Source organism: Toxorhynchites rutilus, chromosome 2, assembly GCF_029784135.1.
Source record: "Toxorhynchites rutilus septentrionalis strain SRP chromosome 2, ASM2978413v1, whole genome shotgun sequence".
In the NCBI taxonomy this organism is placed as follows: domain Eukaryota; kingdom Metazoa; phylum Arthropoda; class Insecta; order Diptera; family Culicidae; genus Toxorhynchites; species Toxorhynchites rutilus.
Genome location: NC_073745.1, coordinates 80,589,298 through 80,612,308, shown reverse-complemented (window position 1 = coordinate 80,612,308; position 23,011 = coordinate 80,589,298). Strand labels below are relative to the sequence as shown.

The 23,011-nt window shown below is 40.0% G+C and overlaps 2 protein-coding genes across 3 annotated transcripts; one reads left to right on the top strand and one right to left on the bottom strand.

The window, feature by feature from the left end:
- Positions 1 to 824: 824 nt before the first annotated feature.
- LOC129767303 (transcription factor grauzone-like) lies at positions 825 to 13,626 on the bottom strand. 2 transcript variants are annotated; one of them, XM_055768026.1, is made up of 6 exons: positions 13,372 to 13,626; positions 12,783 to 13,305; positions 12,221 to 12,710; positions 11,435 to 12,163; positions 11,332 to 11,375; positions 825 to 908 (listed from the first exon to the last, which is right to left on the bottom strand). In XM_055768026.1, exons 1-5 carry the CDS (start codon positions 13,492 to 13,494, stop codon positions 11,333 to 11,335), a joined length of 1,908 nt encoding a protein of 635 aa, XP_055624001.1. In that variant the 5' UTR covers positions 13,495 to 13,626; the 3' UTR covers positions 825 to 908; position 11,332. The 2 variants fall into 2 exon arrangements, with proteins under 2 accessions (XP_055624001.1, XP_055624000.1); XM_055768025.1 differs by lacking the exon at positions 825 to 908 and having other exon boundaries at positions 11,099 to 11,375.
- Positions 10,559 to 11,219, top strand: LOC129767304 (cytochrome b-c1 complex subunit 10). Its single transcript, XM_055768027.1, has 2 exons — positions 10,559 to 10,724; positions 10,901 to 11,219. Exons 1-2 carry the CDS (start codon positions 10,678 to 10,680, stop codon positions 11,013 to 11,015), a joined length of 162 nt encoding a protein of 53 aa, XP_055624002.1. The 5' UTR covers positions 10,559 to 10,677; the 3' UTR covers positions 11,016 to 11,219.
- Positions 13,627 to 23,011: the final 9,385 nt, after the last annotated feature.

The window sequence follows — 23,011 nt, the reverse complement described above, 5'->3', positions numbered from 1 at the left end:
TTGTTGATATTTGCCATTAAAAAGAGAGGAAGTATGTGGTCGCAAGAAGGGGATTTGGAAGTGTATTGGTGTGAAAAACATCCATGCAATGGGCCATGTACTTCGTATACACTGCTTCGCGGACTCAACCATAAAAAAACCAGGGGTCAAACATAATTATGTCTAATTTGTTTCAATAAGTTGGAGTTAGAGGTTGTAAACAGTGGTGGACATGAATGGAACAATGTAATGCTATGTTTTACTAAAAAAAAATAGCTATCTATTTATTCGTTATTTTTTTAAATGTATTATCTCTATTGTGAGTTCAACTTTTTGTATTTTACCAGCTTTTTGAGTTTCAGCTTTTTCACTCCTTCGTTTGCGATTTATGTCCAAATCTGTGTTATTCCTTCTAGTCCCTGGAGTCCTTGCAATTGAAGATTGCAATAGTGTAGTCTAGCGATTGTCCTTATTTGAATATAGGATTTGACTATAGTAGGATCGAAGTTCGGATAAGATTCAAAAACTCAATCTACAAAGCTGGACACCACATCTTTTTTAAAAGCCATTAACCGCTAGATTTGAAACAAAGATTTTTTCCTTTTCTAGAAACAATGACAATCATGCTCTGTACAAATATTTCACAATTTGCAGCATAGAAAGTACCATTAGAAATCAGCATCCTACATCGTGACGTATTCGATACCGCTCATCAGAACTGCTTCCATGAAAATGCCGCGAGCAGATACCCTGGTTTTTCAGAGGTTTCCAGTTCCCTTATTGGCCATAGTAATTGATCCATTTGTCTAATCCCTTTCGCTTTTTTGGAAAAGTATGATGAACAATGTCTGAATCACTCTTTGTTAGTCTTGTTACCACATCCTTTTAGTTTTGTTACCACATCCTTTCACTGCGCAATAATACGGCATCTAAAATGAAAGGAAAAAAGAATGTGCGTTCATTGCAGTGATGATATTCCAGAATGTGCACATTGTTGAATCTCATACTGTGACTTAAATACCACTGTAGCAATTTTGGTAAAAAATTCAGTGCAGTTCTTTGTTTTCAAGAGACTTGAAACTATTCAGTTCATTCGCCTCTATTGGTAAACAAAAATTGTCGCTGTCATTTATTGTCCCCTCTCGCATGTTCCATGTCTCGTCATCATACTGTCATAAACGAACCACCTGTCAATTCCAGCTCCTTGACGATAACCTAGCACTCGATGTATTAGACCAAGGCGTTCTACTATAGGTGGACCGCAATGTCAATTTCACTTCACCGTGCCATCTCAAAAAATACATAATCGAAGAAATTAATGAAACTATATAAGTTTCGAAATCACTAGCTACTAGTGAACTAGTGAACTATTTTTCGCTCATTCAGAATATGATCAACCACTCAGCACAAACGCGCACATCTTTTGACGTAGAACTACGTCTTTGATTTCTATATAGGGGGGTCACTCTACGAAAGATGTAACATTTATCAAGAGTTTTCAAATGCATATTACGCAGAATCATTCTTACGATATTTGTTATAATATACACCATTAGACGGCAAATTTATCCTGCATTTTTTCCGCCTGAGACATCAATTTAACAAATAAAAGAGGTATGTTTTACGAGCGTATGTGAAGGTTAATCATGTATTATGGATTCTTTCTTTCAACTTCATTCCCATGACGTTGTACACAACACACAACACAGCACAAATTGTGTGCAATAATTCGTTCTATGTTGAAGTAATCAGATGCAAGATTTCATGCACCACTCAAATTTCATGCAAGACTCATACAGCTACTGCTCCCGATGCCTTAGAATAGGACTAATAATACGAATAAAACAATGGAAAGAAATCACAATACCATAGCTATCAATTAAAAATAAAGAAACTTCATATTCAATGTAATCAATGACGTTTTTTTTTTGTTTGCCGATCCTGATATACTTCATCTGGTAGATGAAAGAGGGTGTCACTGCCAGAAGCTTATTTTCATTTTTTTTTTGTTGGTTGAAGGTTATGAGTACATATAACAAACGGCCCTTTTCTGGACTACTATTTGGAGTTTCGAAAGAGTTAAACTAACAGATTTCTAAACAATGAAAAAAATTACATTCGAAAAAACAACTGTTCTGAACAATCACAGTTCTACGTCAAACTTTCGTCCGTGCCTCTAGACTCAGACCACGGCAGTGGAACTTCATACAAATCAATCGTCGAAAAGTGTCTCCTTTTTCACCGCTTGTTTACATCGACGAATATATTTTTTTCCACTATGTTTCGTAGGAGAGTGTATGCATACTGACAGATTACTACTACGAGGTGTTTAATGAAGGATGAAAGGTGGGAATGTTTATGTTTATATATGATTTATCCCACGATTTAATTGAATGCATAAAAGTTGTCAACAAAACTGGAGTTAAGCATATTTTTAAATTTGAACAAATATTGATAAGAGATTACCAGCAATTCATGATGTTTATTGCGTGATTTGGTTACTGTATAAGTTGTTTGAAACGAAGGTTTAGTATAATGTAATTTTATTTTGAGGATTATATTCACAAACATACGAGTATGATTAATATAAATTGCATGTATATGATGCGCCTAGTCAGCCCATACATGCAAACGTGGAGGCGATATACATACATCCTAGAAAAAATAAATCGTATAATTATCGTTTATATTAAATCATATACCCCATATACATGCCATATGAGCCTTAATAAAAATATATATTTTGGATAAAAAAAAAATACCCCATATACATGTCTATGGCCTCCAATTTTATATGCATATGCCAGTTATACACATCATACATGTAATGTGTCTTGGATGTATGTATATCGCCTCCAATTTTATATTTTTGACGTAGGACTACGTCTTACATTAAGGGTGCCAAATCAGAAAACAAGTCTTGTTTTTATGAAATAAAGTTAACGTTAATAACTATTTTTGCTACGAATGGATTTAAACGATTTGCATACCAATCGAAATGAAAATTTTCTAAGATTTGTTTGATATGCTATACATTACAATCCCATAGTCTGTATATGGTTTAAATTGATGAAAATTGGAAGCATTCCCATTTTCCCATATATTTGTTCTGTCCATTTGTGTGCTTTCCCGAACAGAGCTGTCAATAACGGGTAACTTATGCAGCCGCTAGAATAGAAACAATGAAGGGGGATAGCGAAAAGAGAATATTTGCGAAGTAAAATCCACCCTTGCATAGTAAGTAAGCTGTCGCTAGCGTATAAGTATTTGTTAGAAGTAGTAGGCGTTCAGACCGAAGATTCAAACACAGCAACCATGTAATAAATTGGGAAATAAAAATTTTTCACTTCTGTTTCAACCACTGAAGAGAGTAGTACGTTTTACTGCCTAATCTAATAGTATTGCATCTCCTCTGAAGAAAATTCTCAGAATTTTTCTGTGCCCGAAACAACAAGGTCGCTTATTCTGCTCGTTTTGTGTTTTATGTTTCCCCTCGAGCTGTGAACGCTAGCGAATATTTCACTTGAAGTGCATCTGGCATTGCAATTAACACAACCATCCGAGTCATGGCAAAGCAGGCAAAAAAAGGGAATAGTGCAAAAGATTATAGGTCGCTTCTAAACATCAGTGTTTGGTTTTGTGTGTGTTGCTTGTTTTCGTTGCGCGAAACTTAGAACTTGTTCATTTCCTGTACATGTGAATTGCACTCCTTCGATACTTTTAGTTGCCATTCGTATTTGGTCTCGTGCGCATCGGTTCTGTCCTTCTAGCTTTGTTGACGGTTTGACCGAGAGTCGAGAGAAACGATTTTTCATAAACGGTCATTCTCGCGATGTTTCATTTTTAGCATTGCAACTGTGTGCATCTGTTAGACGCGTGTTTGATGTTTATTGAATGGCGATGCACTTCTTCTTCTTATTCTTCTTCTGAACTATAGAGACTTGAAACCCAGAGAGTTCATTCGTCTTTAATGGCGATGCACGGAAGATGCCTCTCGTTAATATTCAGTGCAATGCGTGCATTGAAACAAATTGCGACATATGAGCAATTAGTGCATTGTTCTCGCAAAGGAAAAAAAGGATCGTTGCTTCTCGAAATGATTCTACAAAACTACGCAAGCCATTAAACCTTTTTATGAAATTTCGACGTAGTTGCAAATATTCGAAATGTAAACCATCAAATTTCAAAAGAAAAACGATTGCGTAGTCCTACGTTCTAAGCGGTCGTGTCTTGGATACAACCCCTCAATTTTTTTACGATTTAATGTTTGTTGGGCAGGCCCGATGGCAGTTTTAAATTGTTAAAATATGAATGAAATTTTTTACTTCATGTAATTTGATTACTCGAAACATGTAGTACTGAAGTTTATTTAACCATTTCTATATAAATTTTGCGATATTTCCACTAAAGCACAATAAACAATGACGTATGACGTATCCGAACACTTTGGTATCATATGTAAGAGCTTTAATTACCCTAGAATCATATTTCAGATAGTTAATAGTTTTTGTGAGTTAAGTGCAATAGAATGACGAAGTTGAACTAATTTATTTTTGTCACTATGTATATCAGAACGCAAAAGACCGGCAAACAGATAATCTTTCGTTATTAAAAGTTAAAAATAAAAAATAGCAACTTTAACTTTCACTTCTCTTGAAACCGGAAATATTCGGACTTAAAAATAATTTTTAACGTAATATTCCAAACATACATGTACTTACAAAAATCTATAATAATTATTATAATTATCAAGAACGTTTTCCGCTATTCGTTTTTTATTGGTACTCTGTAGTAAATCGTATATACGCATGACAATAGCCGTACTAGATACATGTATAAGTCGTATATTCATCCATCCAATCATCGTGAATACTGTTGCAAGTGGAAAATAAATATGTGTTCGTTGCTTATGATGCGAACATAAATAACAATATAATACAGTAATTTAAATTTAATACTACATGCCGAGGCACCACTCAGTGTCGCTTTGGAAGAGATTTTGGCCTGTAATTGAATATGGCGATGTGAGTGGACGTCTGGTGGCAACTTTAATGTGGTGCCATAATTTGGGCCCCGAACTCGATGTTTACAAAAATGTCCAATAAGAGATAAAAATGTCCAATTAAACGTGTCACATTACAGGTCTGTCCAATTATCTAAACGTCGCATTAAATGTAACTTACTGTATATAAACAATATTTATTCCCAGCTGTTTTGAGGCATCTCGCACAAATTGACAATATCATTCAGTTGTCAGTGCAAGTCGGTGCAATTTTGAGTGTAAAAAACAGGAAGTGGGTTATATCTATGGTATAACCGCAAGGGTGACGTAGGACTATCGTTGATTTAGAGATCATTTGTTTGAAGTTGAATCTAAATCCATCCTGAATGAATGAATAAATATATATTTGGGTGGCTTCAAAAACGAGAGTGTTACGTTGGAGACTCAAGTTTTTATGCATCCAATATTGGATACAAAAAACCTTGTTCTGAAGAATAATCTTCAGAAGCTTTCCTGCTAACTGCACTTGATTGACAAATCACAAAACCAAATGTATGTGGTCGCAGTATTATATGGATAGAAAACATTAAAATAAACTCGCTTGAATGTAATTTTCAATTCCAAGGGGAACTGGCAGATTATTTTTCAGTAACGATCATTTCTTTCCAGGTTTCCTCTCGATAACCAGCAAACGAAAAGAGTTGCGCGCGTGTATGTGTGTGTGTGTGGCGGCTGCTTCTATGTCTTCCCGAGGAACCGTATTTCGATGCTGATACTCTCTTGGTCACGAGAGTATCAGCATCGGCTTTTCTGCGCTCCCTCACAGTTAAAACAAACTGATTGCATTTCAGGTCAGGTCAGGCCAGGTAATGAATCCCTCGATCCCTCGCCGTTCAGCTCGTTCAGTAATTGGATACGAAAATATCCTACTGATGAGAAAGAATAATCTTCAGAAGCTTTCCAGCTAATTACACTTGATTGAAAAATTACGAAATCAAATGTATTTGGTCGCTGTGTTCGTTTAGAAAACATATATAATTTGTGTATAATTAGAAAACATTATAATAAACTCTTTCGCATGGATGTATTCTTCAATTCCCAGGGAACTGGCAGATTATTTTTCAGCAACGATTAGATCTTTCCGGAATTTTCTCGATGCTGTATGGCATCCAAACGAAAATTCTCGTTTCAGTTTGGCCTGCAAAAAACTTTTCTAAACTCTAATCCATCAAATTTGGAGCCCTGAAAAGGGCCGTTGATTATATGCTAAGCTAATATAGCACCCTCTCCTTGGATTCGATGGGCCAGCTGAATGTCTTTGGGCATGATGTGACGCGTTTTGCGTGGATAGTACACAAATTTGTATCTTCGAATAAGCCTCCTGCAGCGTCATAACCGCGGAACTTTGGAAGCGCAAGTCGGTTTTGAAGTCCTGAGCAATTCCACGATCCAAAAGCTGCAAAGGTAGCTTGCGGATCAGCAATTCGGTCGACTTCCGATAGCGATGAATTTCACGCAAAGTTCCCGGTCGATAGCGATGTGGCTTCTTCACCTATCCTGCGGCTGATGCGCTTATCCGAGCTGCTTTCGTGTGCCTTACCACTGAAAGACTAACTAGCTATCTGCTTGGTCCCAAACAAACGAGTCGTCACGGTGCGAGAGTAGAGTAAGAAATGAACGAAAGCAAAGGAAGCGTCATTTTATAAACCATAAAAGTATAGAATCTAAACCCCACCCTTATTATATTCGTTGCTTACCCTGAGAGAGAAACGAATAACATCGAAGTAAGTATACAGTAATGTATTTGAATCCGGACACTTTGCGTTACATTTAATACCATACCGCAGCCACAACATTTTCTGCATGTTGAATTAATGCGATTGATTAGTAACTATCAGTAACTATATTAGCAACTATTAATCGCATAAATTCAACATGAAAAAAATGTTATGGCTGTGGTATGATATTGAATGTGTCCGGATTCAAAAGCATTACTGTAAAAAAGAGTTAACTCGACTGAAATTTTTTCGGTTCGGCCTGCAAAAACTAAATTAAGAGCCCCCGCCGACTGCAGACTGACTTGTCGACCGATAGTTCGGTCGGCTTCTTAATCAGTACGGAGAAAAAAAGTCTGTAGTGTACAGCATAATGCATAGACGTAAGTATGAGCTTCCCCATCTCACATTCCAATAGGATTAATGGGTTTCAAAGTGGGCGCGCTACATACGGATACGAATGATTTCAATAACCTGTTTTCGAAACTATCATTAAGCTATTGAAACAATTTTTCGACTCAATAAATAGCAATCATATAACTCTTGGACATTTTATCTTTTGTATGAAATGATTAGCATACTGTTCCGTTGATCCGAAGCAGAATGAATCACGTTTAAAGAAGGAATGGATTTTTTCTTGGAATTTAGTCAGCAGAAATAATGCCCTTTCCCAACGATAAAAACGACAAACGGTAAACAGTTTCATCAAAGTGATTTCTGGTTGTGCAGTCCACTGATCATTCAACAAGAGCCAAAGGTTGTACCGCTCATGACAACTCTACACGAACTGATGATTGCGCCGGCTAGTGACCATTCTATCCTGGATTCCTCGAGTCGAGAAAGACGCACCACGCTAGATATGAGGTACAGACTAAGGGGGCGTTGCTGATTAATGGTCAGCTGCATCCCAATAGGAAGTATCCCGTGTCGGGCACACGTACAGAGCATTGGAGACAGCAACATCCCAATTACGAAAACACTTGTAATACTAACCTCGAGCCAACCGCGAGTAATCGGTTACATATTACTAACATAGATAATAAGAAAAATTGTATTGAACTCCCGGCCCCGTGAGGCTAACGCCATATGAGCCTTTATAAAAATATATATTTTGGAAAAAAAAAGTGATTTCTTCGATATGGGGATATATTTACTACATCATGTCATATATTTCATATTTTTCATTATGAAATCCATATCCATGGCACCTATCGGTATCGAATTATCATCGACACCACGATTTTCGCTAAATGCTCCTTTCAGTTCGGCCTGTAAAAAACTTTTCTGAACTCTAATCCATCAAATTTGGAGCCCTGAAAAGGGCCGTTGATTATATGCTAAGCTAATATAGCACGCTCTCCTCGGATACGATGGGCCAGCTGGATGTCCTTGGGCATGATGTGACGCGTTTTGCATGGATAGCACACAAATTGGTATCTTCGAATAAGCCTCCTGCAGCGTCATAACCGCGGAACTTTGGAAGCGCAAGTCGGTTTTGAAGTCCTGAGCAATTCCACGAACCAAATGCTGCAAAGGTAGCTTGCGGATCAGCAATTCGGTCGACTTCTGATAGCGACGAATTTCATGCGAAGTTCCCGGTCGATAGCGATGTGGCTTCTTCACGCTTCCTGCGGCTGATGCGCTTATCCGAGCTGCTTTCGTGGTGCCTTACCACCGAAAGACTAACGAGCTGTCTGCTTAGTCCCGATGAAACGAGTCCTCACGGTGCGAGAGTAGAGTAAGGAATGAACGAAAGCAAGGGAAGTGTCATTTTATAAAACATAAAAGAATCGAATGTAAACCCCACCCTCTTTATTGGATAAGCTTACTGTATACTCACGAATATAATAAGGGTGGGATTTAGATTCTATACTTTTATGGTTTATAAAATGACGCTTCCTTTGCTTTCGTTCATTTCTTACTCTACTCTCGCACCGTGAGGACTCGAGCTCGTTAGTCTTTCGCAGACAGCTCGTTAGTCATTCGGTGGTAAGGCACACGAAGTCAGCTCGGATAAGCGCACCAGTAGCAGGATAGGTGGAGAAGCCACATCGCTATCGACCGGGAACTTTGCGTGAAATTCATCGCAATCGGAAGTCGACCGAATTGCTGATCCGCAAGCTACCTTTGCAGCATTTGGTTCGTGGAATTGCTCAGGACTTCAAAACCGACTTGCGCTTCCAAAGTTCCGCGGCTATGACGCTGCGCTTATTCGAAGATACCAATTTGTGTGCTATCCATGCAAAACGCGTCACATCATGCCCAAGGACATCCAGCTGGCCCATCGTATCCGAGGAGAGCGTGCTATATTAGCTTAGCATATAATCAACGGCCCTTTTCAGGGCTCCAAATTTGATGGATTAGAGTACAGAAAAGTTTTTTACAGGCCGAACTGAAAGGAGCATTTAGCGAAAATCGTGGTTTCGATAATAATTCGTTACCGATAATCTCTTTCTAGCAAAACGATGTGGTATGAATCACATTATTTGAATGATAGAATGAAGAAGTTTTCTGCCAATTTCCTTCAACCTCCAAACGTATCTTTCTCCCGTTTGTCGTTTTCGCGTTCGCTAATCCTTTCTCACAACACCCATTTCTAGTTTGAGAAATTGTTGAGTAAACATTGTTTGCCAGTGCGCGTAGAGTGGGAATTCCTAAAGATTCATTGCACCTCTAATAAATTGCCGAAAGACGTGGTCTTACGTTGATCGCACTTGATTGAAAAAATCCAAAACGAAATGTATTTGGTCGCAGCATTATATGAGTAGAAAGCAAATAATCGCTCGAAAATGAATTGATTTTCGCGATGTGAAACATTTTCCGTTTTTCATGTTATGCATCCAATATTGGATACGAAAATTTCCACTGATGGGGAAAAAAATATTCAGAAGCTTTCCTGTTAATTGCGATTGATTGAAAAATAACAAAACCAAATGTATTTGGTCACAGTGTTATATGGATAGAAAACATTAAAATAAACTATTTCGCATGAATGTATTTTTCAATTCCCAGGGGAACTGGCAGATTATTTTTCAGCAACGATGAAAGCAACGAGAATTCCGCGCGTGTGTGTGTGTGTGTGTGTGTGTGGCGGCTGCTCCGATGTTTCAAGCGGAACCGTGGCATCACTCTCCTCCTGATGGATTCCCTTTTGGCCTTAGGTGCACAAACAGGCTCTTGGTGACACCGTTCATCAGCGCTTTCATGATAAACGAAATTAGCTTCACAACAACAGCGACAACATGCTCCAATCGCTGTTCAATCATAACTGAGTGGGTCTACGAGCGGCGCTCGCTTATATACCGATTTTTGATTTCAATAGCCTGTTTTGAAAGCAATTTTAAGACTATTGAAACAAGTTTTTGGATGAAAAGTAACAAGTATATGACGCGTAGACATTTTATCTTTCAAATGAAGTGTTTATCATACCATTTCGTTCAGTTGTTTAAGAGATATTAACGCTCAAAATCTCGGTCTCCGGCGTAACGCTTTCGTTCTCGAAACTTTGGTTTTACACCCCGGTATAGAAATGAAAGACGTAGTCCTACGTCAAAAAGTTCACTGTTTACATAAAAGCAATCTCGAATTGGTCCCACTTTTTTGCTTGAAGTTACTATCCCCTGCTCAGACCCTTCTACTTTTTCCATTGTGGTTCATCATTTTGTTCTGTACAAAAACGTGATCTCCATCTACTATGCTCAATAGAATGTAGCTAGATAGTGATGACGTCACATATTTACACTCAATGAGTTGTTACCTTCAGGTGTCTTGCCTTGATCAACACCAAATGTCAGCGATGTAGAAAGCAAAACTGTCAGAATCCCTTCGTCAGAATTATTTTCTCCCGTCCAACAGCAGATTGATCCGGAGAGTTTTCTCTGCGTTCGACGATTGTGATTGTGTGATAACCACCAGCTAGCCATGAGAATTCCACTGGGCAGAAAACAAGCCGAGCAGGCCACCAGATGGTGAGTTTAGATTCCGAAGAATATGGGTATTTAGCGAAAATTATATCGTGAGGTTATATAATGATATACTGGCACTAGAAAACATTCCAGATCAATCAAACAACTGCTATAATATAACAATCATCAATGTTCTATAGCATAAAATAACGATTTAAACACTTCAAATATTTTTCCAGGGTTTCTTCGGCCACAGGATTTGGAGCAGCAGCGGCCTTGGCGGGATGCTACTTCACCGACTGGAAAGTCATCGTTACGTACATCCCATTCTATGGTGGCAAGTTTAAGGAGTAATGAGGACTGCATTCATATTGGACAGTACCTTGTAAAACAGGGAGGTTCTTTTACGTTCAACTCGAATTGCGAAAACATACTAGCGTATTTAGACAGGAACAACTGCTGTTCCCGTTATTTGTTCCAAACAAATGAAACACTTATAAATCATGTGCGCCAAATTGTAGTAAAATGAGTTGGAATAAATTAACTTCGAGCTGCGAACTGATCCTTATTTTTTTAACCTATATTTTAAGCTATTGACCCACAAACTATGAGTAGCGCAGACTTAGTCGTTGGCTAATAGAGTAGTACAAATAAGTTGTGTGGAAGGTACCTTAGCATTTCGACTCCCCCAACAGCCTGTTCTTGCGGAATTCACTGAAATGATCGAAACATTGTCAGACACATTACTTTTAATAATCGTTGGTGAAACCTACTTCTCTTCCTCTTCTTTACGCATTTTCTGCACGGCTAATTGTTGAGGATGCATCCGTTTTCTGTGAGCATAGTAATTTCCGCTGGAAGCGAAAGTTCTCAAGCAAAATTCACAGGTGAACTTCTTCACACCCGTGTGCTGGACCTGATGGTTCAGTAGAGTATTTTTCAGCTTAAATGACTTCCCACAGACATCACAGGAGAATGGTTTGAGATCGGTATGCTGCACCCGCATGTGGTTCCTCAAACACTGCATATTAACGGCCGAATAGTCACACATATTGCACTTGTGTCTCACCATGGAATGTTGCACCATATGCTTCCGAAGGCACAGTTTGTTTTTCAACCATTTCTTACACTCCCCGCATTGAACCTGATGAATCTTAGGCTGGTGGGTGGTTAAATGGTAACTCAGATTGCTCTTCGAACTGAACTGTTTCGCGCAAATATGGCAAACGTAAGCGAATTGTTCTTGTCGGCAGTGACTGGATTGGACATGATCGGTAAGTTTCTTGGCAGTGCTGTAGCTTTTACCACACTCATCACACACGTGTCGCGTTCTTTCCTCTTCGGGTAAATGAGATTGACTGTGCGACATCAGAGCGCTACCGTAACTAAACCGACGCGGACAGATGTTACACTTAAGGGGCCGCTCCTCCTCTGGACGGTGGTTTTGAATGTGGTACTGTAGAATCTTAGGACTGGTCATTAATTTACCACACTCAGGACATCTGTAAATTATAAATGAAATTAAAATGTTGTTCACAATGAAACTGATTCAAACCCACTTGAATGCTTCCGGTTGCAAATGTCTTGCCATGTGCATCGCCATCAACCTTGGCCTCAGTATCTTCTGACTACAACACCACACGTATCCTTTTGTATTGTGGACTTGCTTGCAGTGTGCTAAATATGAATCCATATCCGAAAATTTGTCCGTCGTTCCTTTCTTGGCCTCCCCACAAAGCTCGCAACTCAACTCATAGAACTGAGCCATTAGGGCAGACAAGTCCTTACCACGGATGACAAGCCTATTTTCGTTTATCAACTTTTTCGGGAATGCTTTATAATCGGCGGGTATGTGATTATCAATCTTGTCCGGAACCCCATCTTCGCAATCTTTCTGTTGCTCTGTTTCATTCTCTTCCGCCTCATCCTCATCGTCCTCATCGTCGTCTTCTTCACCTTGATCGTCCTCAGAATGTAAGTCCGCATCTTGTATTAAGTTGAAACTCTGCATTTGACCAGCAGATGACAGATTAACGCTTTGTTGAATATCTGCGAAAGAAAGATTGCAACAATTCAAATAATCTGCTGCACAGATTGATAAAATTAAAAATCGTAGCTTACCTTGAGAGCTGTTTTCTGCATTCCCCAGTTCTTCCTTCATTACCGTAATAACCTGCCTGACCTTATCTTGTTGTGACTCGTCGTATGTAGGCAACCCAGAGGCAATAACATTAACAGAACTCTCCCCACTGGGGCCCGGAAAGATAACGCCACCCTCTGAATCACCTGTGGTGCTGAGTACCGCAGTCGTCACCTCATCCGGAAGTTGAACCAGTGTTACTTTCTGTGCAATGCCTTTCCCACAATCCGAAGCCCTGTACTGAAGCGCTTGCGCATCGATACTTTCTATCTTGATTGAGTTCACGTCCCCGATCTCGATACAGGACTGTCCCACGGTTTGTTCCTCTCTCAGGATGTAGGTCGTGTGGGAGTTCTGATCACTTATCACTATCATACCCGGTTGGGAGCTGTACGCGAAGACGGTCTGATTCTGTGCCACCTCCTGGTAGAATACGTGAAAATTTTCCACCGTTTCGAAGCACTTCAGACAGATAATCTTTGGCAGAGGATCGTCCTCTTTTATCTGTAGAACACAAAATCAAAACAATGATTAAATCGATTGCATGCCGCCGGAACAGAAGCCAATTACATCTAAATTCAAATATTGTTGCAATTTCTCGTGTATCTTCGCCTCGCGTAATCGGTCACCGAATATGGATAGGATGTCCTCATTATTGTACAAACATAATCGACAAATCATATTGTTTTCCATGATAGGTATATGATTATTAATGTACTTTTATTACAAATCAGTAAACTTTTTGCTTAGCAATAGTTATTTCACTTAATATTAGGAAAATATAAATTATTGGAAGGCTTAATGCCGTAATGTTTACATGTTTTAAATTCCTACAGTTTGACAAGGGTACAATGCCCTAACAGTGGACAGACACAGATAAATAGCACAGGGTTGCCAGATTGACAAGTTTTCCAATATATTTCTACACTGAGAGAAATAATTAATAAATTAAATCAATCGTTTGGGCTCATGCTACCTAGGGGCTGTCCACATACAACTTGGACAGAAAAAGCACGTTTCAGACACTCTCTGCCCTCCACCCGTGGACGTGACATTCTTGAGCCTGAGCTCGGGTAGACTGTACGCTTCGTAGTTGCTCTCAGTGATTGATCTGAACCAGCAGAATTGCACAAAGAAAACACTGAATGATGCTTGGGAGTATCAAATCATTCTCATTGTGCAAGTTTTAGTAATTGAAGCTTTATGTGCGATTCACATAGAACGTTACGGAGAAGAACGTCTACGTTCCGTCAACGTCTCTACCAATTCACACATGCAGTCAATGCTTGCACCAGCACCGTCACGTCATATGTTAAACGAATGATTTATTTAATGTTATTTATGGTGTCGCCACCTACAACCATTTTAAATTGCAATATCCTCTTTCGAATCAGCAATTCAATGAAAGTCATTGAATTCAATCATTTAAATGTTTAAACCCCGTAGTCCCTACCATTATTCAACAATAATAATATATAGACCATTTCTCTCAGCTAGTCGCGAATGATTTTCACTCCGAAATTTCGAACTGAGAGATATGTTGGCATAAAAAACACAGTATGATACTTATAATGCGACATGCCGAGGCACCACTCAGTGTCGCATTGGAGGCGATTTTGACCAGTAATTGGACATTCGCGACTGGTGGCGGCTTTCAATGTGGGGTCATAATTTGGGCCCCAAGCTCAATGTTTACAAAAACGTCCAATTAGAGGTAAAAATGTCCAATTCAACGTGTTGCATCACAGGTCTTTCTAATTAGTTAAATGTCGAATTAGATGTAAATTACTGTACAACCAAAAACAAAACAAAAGCCGAGACACAAATCGCAGACAAAAACCCAAGGAACCGTCCCTCTCCGTCAATTATTCTTTTCTACAAATCCTACCGGTCGTTTTCGTTGACCGTATGCTGACGGGTCGTTACGTTGCAGGTGTATGTGAATGTTTTCATAATAATTGCATGGTAGAATAACTGACGTAACGTGACGTGACGGGACGTGAACGTGACGTGGATGTTGTATGTGAATCGCACTTTATATAGTCAGTAACGATGTCGGCCACCAGATAGTATTCTATCTCAATCCGCGACCGCGGAGAGTTGACACTGGGATAGCTAAAAATGTGGCGAGAGAACTTCTCTAAAATCAATCGGATCGGCGATACATTTTGTTGTTCAATGCGCATAGAATTTATTCAACTCCAAATAGCGGCGACAGAGGCTTATCTTTAGGAAACTCTGTTGAAAGAATTTCTCCAAAACAAATCGTCCTTACTTATTCCTTATTAAACTTATTCCGGGGAATGAGAGCTGGACTCGCTAGCTAAGGTGGGCGCTTTAGAAGGCTTACTTATTCCTTATTAAACTTATTCCGGGGAATGAGAAAGCGGACTCGCTAGCTAAGGTGGGCGCTTTAGAAGGCACACTTTTTGAAAGGCAAATTGCTTATAATGAATTTTTCCACATTTCTCGTCAGTATACGCTCGTAAGTTGGCAGCGCATGTGGAGTGGTGATGAGTTCGGTCGTTGGTTACACACGATTATCCCTAAGGTCTCGACGAGTGCATGGTTCAAGGGATTGAATGTAGGTCGTGATTTCATTCGCGTGATATCTCGACTTATGTCCAATCACTACAACCTAAACGCGCATCTCTATCGCATTGGGCTCGCAGCAAACAATCTTTGTGATTGTGGCGATGGCTACCACGACATCGAGCATGTTGTCTGGTCGTGTATCCGGTTCCATGCTGCTCGCTCTCAGCTCTCTAGAGCACTGAGAGCACAAGGCACACAATCGGATATCCCCGTCCGGGATATCTTAGGTAGCCGGGATCCTGATCTTCTGCTTCATCTATACCTGTTCCTCAGAAACGCCGATGTCAACGTTTAATGATGTTTCCTTCGTTGTGTCCCTCCTATCCGATCGATAAACTTTTACTTAGACGCGGCAATACATACACATACTCTTTACAGATGCACGGGCCGAAGGTTGTGCAGTCCACTGATTATTCAACAAGAGCCAAAGGTTGTACCGCTCATGACAACTCTACACGAGCTGATGATTGCGCCGGCTAGTGACCATTCTATCCTGGATTCCTCGAGTCGAGAAAGACGCACCACGCTAGATATGGGGTACAGACTAGGGGGCGTTGCTGATTAATGGTCAGCTGCATCCCAATAGGAAGTATCCCGTGTCGGGCACACGTACAGAGCATCGAAGACTGCGACATACCAATTATGAGAACACTTGTAATACTAACCTCGAGTCAACCGCGAGTAATCGGTTACATATTACTAACATAGTCTAAGCAAACATTGTCAAAATATTGAACTCCCGGCCCCGTTAGACTGACGCCATATGAGCCTTAATAAAATATATATTTTGGATAAAAAAAAAAAAAAAATCGAACTCGTGATATATTCCGTTATTTATCGCGCGTACTCGGTATCGCACTACGCGAAGGTGGAGAACTATATTTTGGACACCGAAAGGGTAATCGAAAGCTGCCTCCGTCGTTTCAGCTGTTTTCCGGTCATCAATTATAGAACCAGAGCATACATCGTTAACGTCACCGTTTACTGTTTACAGCCATCTATAGCTTGTGTGCAACGAAATGCACACAAAACAGCATGATGGAAGCTTCCAAACTGAAAGATCGAGGGAAAATTAGCTACATTAGTGAGTGCGCTTGGCCGGGAGATCGATGCAACCGGCCAAACATGGACATATATGTCAGAAAGCGGAATTTCCGTCCACTGGTCTCAGAGCTGCAGGCAATGACATAGCAGCAGCGGCTGAATGAGATGGTCAAGTCGATATTCCCGGCGAATCGCGACGTGACGATGGTGATGGACGACGAGACCTATTTCACCCTGGATGGCATCGACTGGCAGGGCACTTCGTATTTTACTTCCCCCACGAAGAAAGTGAGCTCCGAAGTAAAGTTTATTTCACACACCAAGTTCCCCAAGAAGGTGCTTCTGTGGCTGACAATCAGCGAGAAGGGGATGTCGAAGCCTCTCTTCTTCAGCTTCGACCTGGCAGTGAATGGGGAAATTTATAGTACGAAGTGCCTGCCGGAAGTTGCGTCGTTTATCAAGAAATACCATAAGGGTAAAGGCGCTGTGTTCTGGCCGGATCTGGCGTCGCCCCACTACTCAAAGTGATCGTTAGAGGAGATGGTGCGTTTGAATATCGATGTGGTACCCAAGTCGGCGAGCCCACCCAACGTCTCTCAGCTGCGTCCCATCGAGAATTTCTGGACAAACCTGAAGTGTAAGATCTACTACAACAATTTTGTCGCAAAAACTAAGCAGGAATTGATAAATAAAACGAAGAAAGAACTTAAAAACATACGTACACGCATGTTTTAGTCCGCCATGGTGAATGTTCTGGTTAACTGTCGGAAGGCCGCTCGCAAGGGCTTAGAATTGTTTTGCAAGTTAGCTAATACAATTACCTTCCATGGGAAATTAATCAAACTTAATTATCTGTCTTAGTTTTTTTTTATCACCACCCGAAAAAAAGTCCATTTTCGAACCATGATGCCGCTATCGTTTCAGTTACTACTACTTCGCATTCCAACGTTCTTTCGTCCAACCTGGGAAAAGTCGTATAGCTTGAGCTTGGGTTGACTGTACACTTCGTAGTTGCGTAGTGATTGACCTGAACCAGCAAAATTGCTCAAAGAACGCACCGAATGATGCTGTTGCAAATCATTCTCTTTGTGCAAGTTTCGGTGAATTGAGCACGTTCATACAGTCACCAGTGGGAAGGAAGAAATGTTAGTATGACATTCGCCGTCCGAAGGCCAGAAAGATCATCCCTATAGTGTGGTTCACTAGCGATTATCAAAGAAGGGATAGTTGTTAGTGGAGGGAGGTAAGAATTAGGATTGACTGTGGTGAGTGATGTGATTAGGAGTTTATAAATTTCTTTCGTCGCATAATAGCCATGGATAACAGCTATTACAACCATCCTCCTTAGGGGCTTTGGATCCTCTGCTCTGGTTCTCAATAGTTTCAGGTTCATTTTCGGACATGTTAGTATAGAGATCCGTCATCGCAGGCGGAGTTCCAATCTTGAAATCATCGTATACCAAAACGTTGGCGGTATCAACAGCAATATCTACGATTTCCGGGTAGCTATTTCAGACCAATAATACGACATCGCAGTTCTCACGGAGACTTGGTTAGACTCACGTACACTCTCTCAGCGAGTGTTCGGCTACCATTATGAAGTTTTTTTTCGCGCTGACAATAGCCGTAAGGCTAGAGACGGAGGTATTTTAGTTGCAGCGAACTCCAGACTCGAGGCGAGGGCTGTATAAAACCTAAAATGGACTTGCCTAAGGCAGGTATGGACGGCGATCACAATTGGCGACCGTACGTTATATCCATGCGTATTGTACATCCCTCCTGACCGAACTCGAGAGCTCGAACTTATCAAGATCCATTGCTAGTCAGTTTTCTCTGTTTTCGACGTCGCCAAAGCAACAGGCGAAGTCATCTTAATGGATGATTTTAGTCCTCCAGGAATCTCATGGAAAAAATCATACAACGGTAATATCTCCCAAAAATTTAATTGTTTTTCAAAAAAGAAAACATGTTGTTATATCTGACATCCTTGTGCTGGGCTGTGGAGAATGGATTGGATTGTTACATTATTCAACGTAAACAAACGCGCGATCTAAAGCAATCAGTATGTCATAGCACGCGATAAGCTACAACTAATCGCACCGCATCGCGTTTGCTATGTCCTGGCCTTACCCCTGATCATCCGTCCTTGCATCGTTGGCATACCATCGTTACAGGTTATCGTTGACCCTTAGCCGTTTCTAACGACTTTCGTAACACTGAACATCGTATCATCAGCCAGTTGCTATCTAGCTTCAATTGGGGCGACATATTAGACACCGCTGCACCCGTGGCTGAGTGGTTAGCGCCGGCTGTTCGGGTTCGATTCCCGTTCTGGTCGGGGGAATTTTTCGTCAACAAAATTTCCTCCGTCTTGTACTGTGGTAACGCGTATTCTAGAACTTGCCACTCAGAATACACTTAAGGCGTGTTATTTGGCATAGAAATCTCAACTTAAGTACTCATAAAAATCACGCAGGTAATACTACGTTGAGACGGCGAAGTTCCCCTAGAAACGTTAGGGCCATTTAAGAAGAAGAAGAATCTCACTCATGATCAATAAAGCATTCAGGACTCTGAGGTTCATTTCCAGGATTACAAAAAATTTCACCGATATCTACTGTCTTGAATCTCTCTACTGCTCAATAACTCACCTTATTTTAGAGTATAGTTCAGAGCTTGGTCTGCTCACTACAACAACGGTGTCGAATGAATTTAATCAGTTCAACGAAGGTTCATAAGATATGCTCTTCATAGATTGTTGTGGACGGACCCTCTCCGGTTACCGAATTACGAGAGTCGTTGTCAGCTAGCAGCAAAGATAATAAGATGACTTTAGAGCATGAAAATACTCTAAAAGAGTGCTTTCAATGCCCTCATAATGCGCCTAATTGGCATATGCATGCAAAAGTGGAGGCCATATACATACATGGCAAATGCTTACCGAATTTTTTTGGATGAATATGCAACTTTGACCGGCTATAATAGCGATTATGTTGGAATTGAATTGCGATCTAATATGAATATATTAATGAATTGTCAAAGCACCAAATACGACTTTTGCCATACTCATATACGATTTATTACAGACATACAAAAAAAAAACAAATGGCGCAGAATATTTTCGTGAAATGTTTATTATAGCCTCACGAACCGCAATTTTTATATATGAGTATTTATGTTTGTAGAAATAATAATTGTTTGACTGACTTGTGTTGGGAGTGGAATATGTATGTTTAAAATGGCACAGATTGATGTTTGATGAAAACTGCTCCGATGTGGGTTCGAACTCCGGTCGTCTGTATTATCATCCACCAGCAATCTCGTGCGGCTATCTGAAATTTATTTCAACAGCGGTTAAAACTTTCAAATGCATCAGCATTTCATTGACATTTCAATATGATGTAATATGTTCTTTATTAGGATCTAAAATGATTTACTGTTTCATGATTTTCTTCAGCATGCAAAACGATTTACTACAATACTTAATCGATTTAAATTATACGCTTATACGGAACACAAACTGCATCTGCGTAATATACGCATATGATGCGGATTAAATATATTTTACGACAATGTACATCATAAAATTGATGTTTATTATACCGAATTGCGACTTAATTTGATAATGGCATATAAAATCGAGTTTTTACATTTTATGCGATTTCAAATATACACGATACATACTTTGATTGATATTATATGCGATTTTGATTTATTCGGATTTCTTGTAAGACTTGGTACGTGCAAAATTATACGATTTAATGTTTGCTGGGTATTACCAAATTTCGATGAAACTTTTATTTCAAATGAAAGTTTGGTTTATGCCATTATGTGTGAAATACAACATCATTCAAATGTCCACCTAGGGCTTCCTCGCACACCTTGATTCGGAACAGGTAATTTTCGATGACTTTTCGGCACATATGGGGCGGTATCTCGGTCATAACTTTACGAATGTTGTCTTTCAAATGTTCAAGAGTTTGCGGAGAGTTGGCATAGACACGGTCTTTCGCATAACCCCACAAATAAAAGTCTAGCGGGTTCAAATCGCATGATCTGGACGGCCAATTGGCATCACCAAAACGCGAAATTATGCGTCCCTCAAATTTCGTTCGCAATATGGCCATGTTCGGTCGTGTTGTGTGGCACGTGGCGCCGTCCTGCTGAAACCACATGTCATCCGTATCCATATCTTCAATTTGTGGCAAAAAAAATCGGGTAACACGCGGCCATTGCGCTCACCATTCACAGTTACCGTCTCGCCGTCCTCATTTTCAAAGAAATACGGCCCGATGACTCCACCAGACCATAATGCGCACCAAGCAGTGACTTTTGGCGGATGCAATGGCCTCTCAACAATCACGTGTGGATTTTCTGAGCCCCATATACGGAAATTTTGGGTGTTCACATAGCCACCGAGCTCGAAATGTGCCTCATCGCTGAAGAAAATTTGATGCGAAAATTCAGCATTTTGCTACTGTTGTTCGTTCACCCAATCGACGTATGCCCGACGCATTCCATGGTCACCACGCTCTAATTTTTGTACCAGTTGGACTTTATATGGATGTAGGTGCAAGTCCAAATGCAAAATTCGCCACAATGATGTGTGTGACAAGCCCAATTGCTGAGCACGCCGTGGAATCGAAACATTCGGGTCATCCTCCACACTGGCAGCAACAGCAGCAATATTTTCGGCCGAACGCACATTACGATGATGCACAGGTTTCACAATATCCGCTACGGATCCAGTTTGTTCGAATTTACGCACTACATTAGCGATTGTGTGCTCTGTAGGCCGTCCATGACGACCAAAATCCGTCCGTAATGCATTTGCCGGTTTTTCATAATTTTTATAGTATAATTTAACAAAATTAACACGTTGTGCGATGCTAAAACGATCCATATTGTAAAATGGCAGACATTCAACTAACGATATGACGCTTTGGTTGACAGCTATGTCAAACGGTTGTCAGCGCAGGGCTGTATACTTTCGGAAGCCCGAAATGAAAAACCCTGTACATCCCTACTAAAGATTCGTACATTTTACTTCATAGCATGTGTAACCTTGATTGTTTTCATTTCTAGGAACTGTAATGTGCGTACTTCGCAGTCGTCATTCTTCTTGAGGAAACAAATCCATTCGGAGGTAAGGTTTTTTGGTTTTTATTAGATAAAAATATATGTAGCTTCTGTTTCTCTTCGTCGAAAACAAATTCTCGACCACAAAGATATCGAGAACTTGTTTTCGCTGCGGGAAAACAAAAGTTTAATTCGTTGTAGAGAAATCTTAATGCACCGAATCTTATAAATGTAAGCTTCAACACAATCCTTTCCCTTTTAATTTTCAGTTTCTAACCTTGGATTAAAATTGCACAGTTGACTGGTGGAATATTCAATGTATACTAGACTAAGCATTTGCAACACAAATAAATGTCAGGTAATCACATATATTTCATCACAAACCCATATTTATAACTAACCATAATCATACATCAGGAAACGAGAGAGCAAATGATGCGGATGAAATGTACTGCGATCTGGTCCCATCAACTGCCAACTAATCAGTTGTTCCTGTCCTAAAGGATGAAAATGTGCAACAGGAAAAGAAGCAAAACCTTGATGAGCGAGGATTTGAAAAAACACATGAGACTGATTCGGTCGAGGCTGCGATTAAATCTGTCTATTTGTACGAGCAATATTTAGATATAGAATGTAGGATGTAGGAAGTGCTCCCTTGGCCGAGTGGTTAGCGTCATAACTAACATGCCGGGTGTTCGGGTTCGATTCCCGTTCTGGTCGGGGGAATTTTTCGTCAAAGAAATTTCCTCCGACTTGCACTGTGTTCACGCGTATTCTAGAGCTTGCCACTCAGAATGCATTCAAGGCGTGTTATTCCCGTTCGATTCCCGTTCTGGTCGGGGGAATTTTTCGTCAAAGAAATTTCCTCCGACTTGCACTGTGTTCACGCGTATTCTAGAGCTTGCCACTCAGAATGCATTCAAGGCGTAGAAATCTCAACTAAGTACTAATAAAAATGACGCAAGTAATACTACGTTGAGACGGCGAAGTTCCTCTAGGAACGTTAGTGCCATTGAAGAAGAAGAAGAAGGATGTAGGAAATTACTGTGTAAAAGAAGACAGCTTTATAAATAAGAATTAATTATCAACAACATAATGTCATTATCCCTTATCATTATCTCTTACAAATAAAAAACAACGTTTTCACTGATGTTGCTCCAATGGTGGGCCAATATGCCCACCATCCTACAAAAATAATGCCAACAAATTTTCTTTTGTAAGATGTACCAATGATTAGTAGGGTAGAAAATTACTAGCGAATTGGTTACATTTACGAAAAAAATCGTCATAAATACTAAATTTTCCTCTCAGTGTATGTAATGTAATAAATTTTTATCAGAGTGTACCTCAGAGAACCCGACGAAAATTATGCAATCCGATTAACTGGTATAGGGTTGTCAAACCTCTATTTTCTCGAGTACTCCTTGCTTTATATTTATCTCCGATCCGAAATCTCGACACAAACACCACCTCAAACTTAACAGTTCTTCGG

Coding starts and splice junctions, on each gene's coding strand:
- LOC129767303 (XM_055768026.1), bottom strand. CDS start 13,494: ATGGAAAACAATATGATTTGTCGATTATGTTTGTACAATAATGAGGAC. Junction 12,711..12,782: donor TGCAGAAAACAGCTCTCAAG/GTAAGCTACGAT, acceptor TTTCTTTCGCAG/ATATTCAACAAAGCGTTAAT. Junction 11,376..11,434: donor CGTAAAGAAGAGGAAGAGAA/GTAGGTTTCACC, acceptor CGATCATTTCAG/TGAATTCCGCAAGAACAGGC.
- LOC129767304 (XM_055768027.1), top strand. CDS start 10,678: ATGAGAATTCCACTGGGCAGAAAACAAGCCGAGCAGGCCACCAGATG. Junction 10,725..10,900: donor GCCGAGCAGGCCACCAGATG/GTGAGTTTAGAT, acceptor ATATTTTTCCAG/GGTTTCTTCGGCCACAGGAT.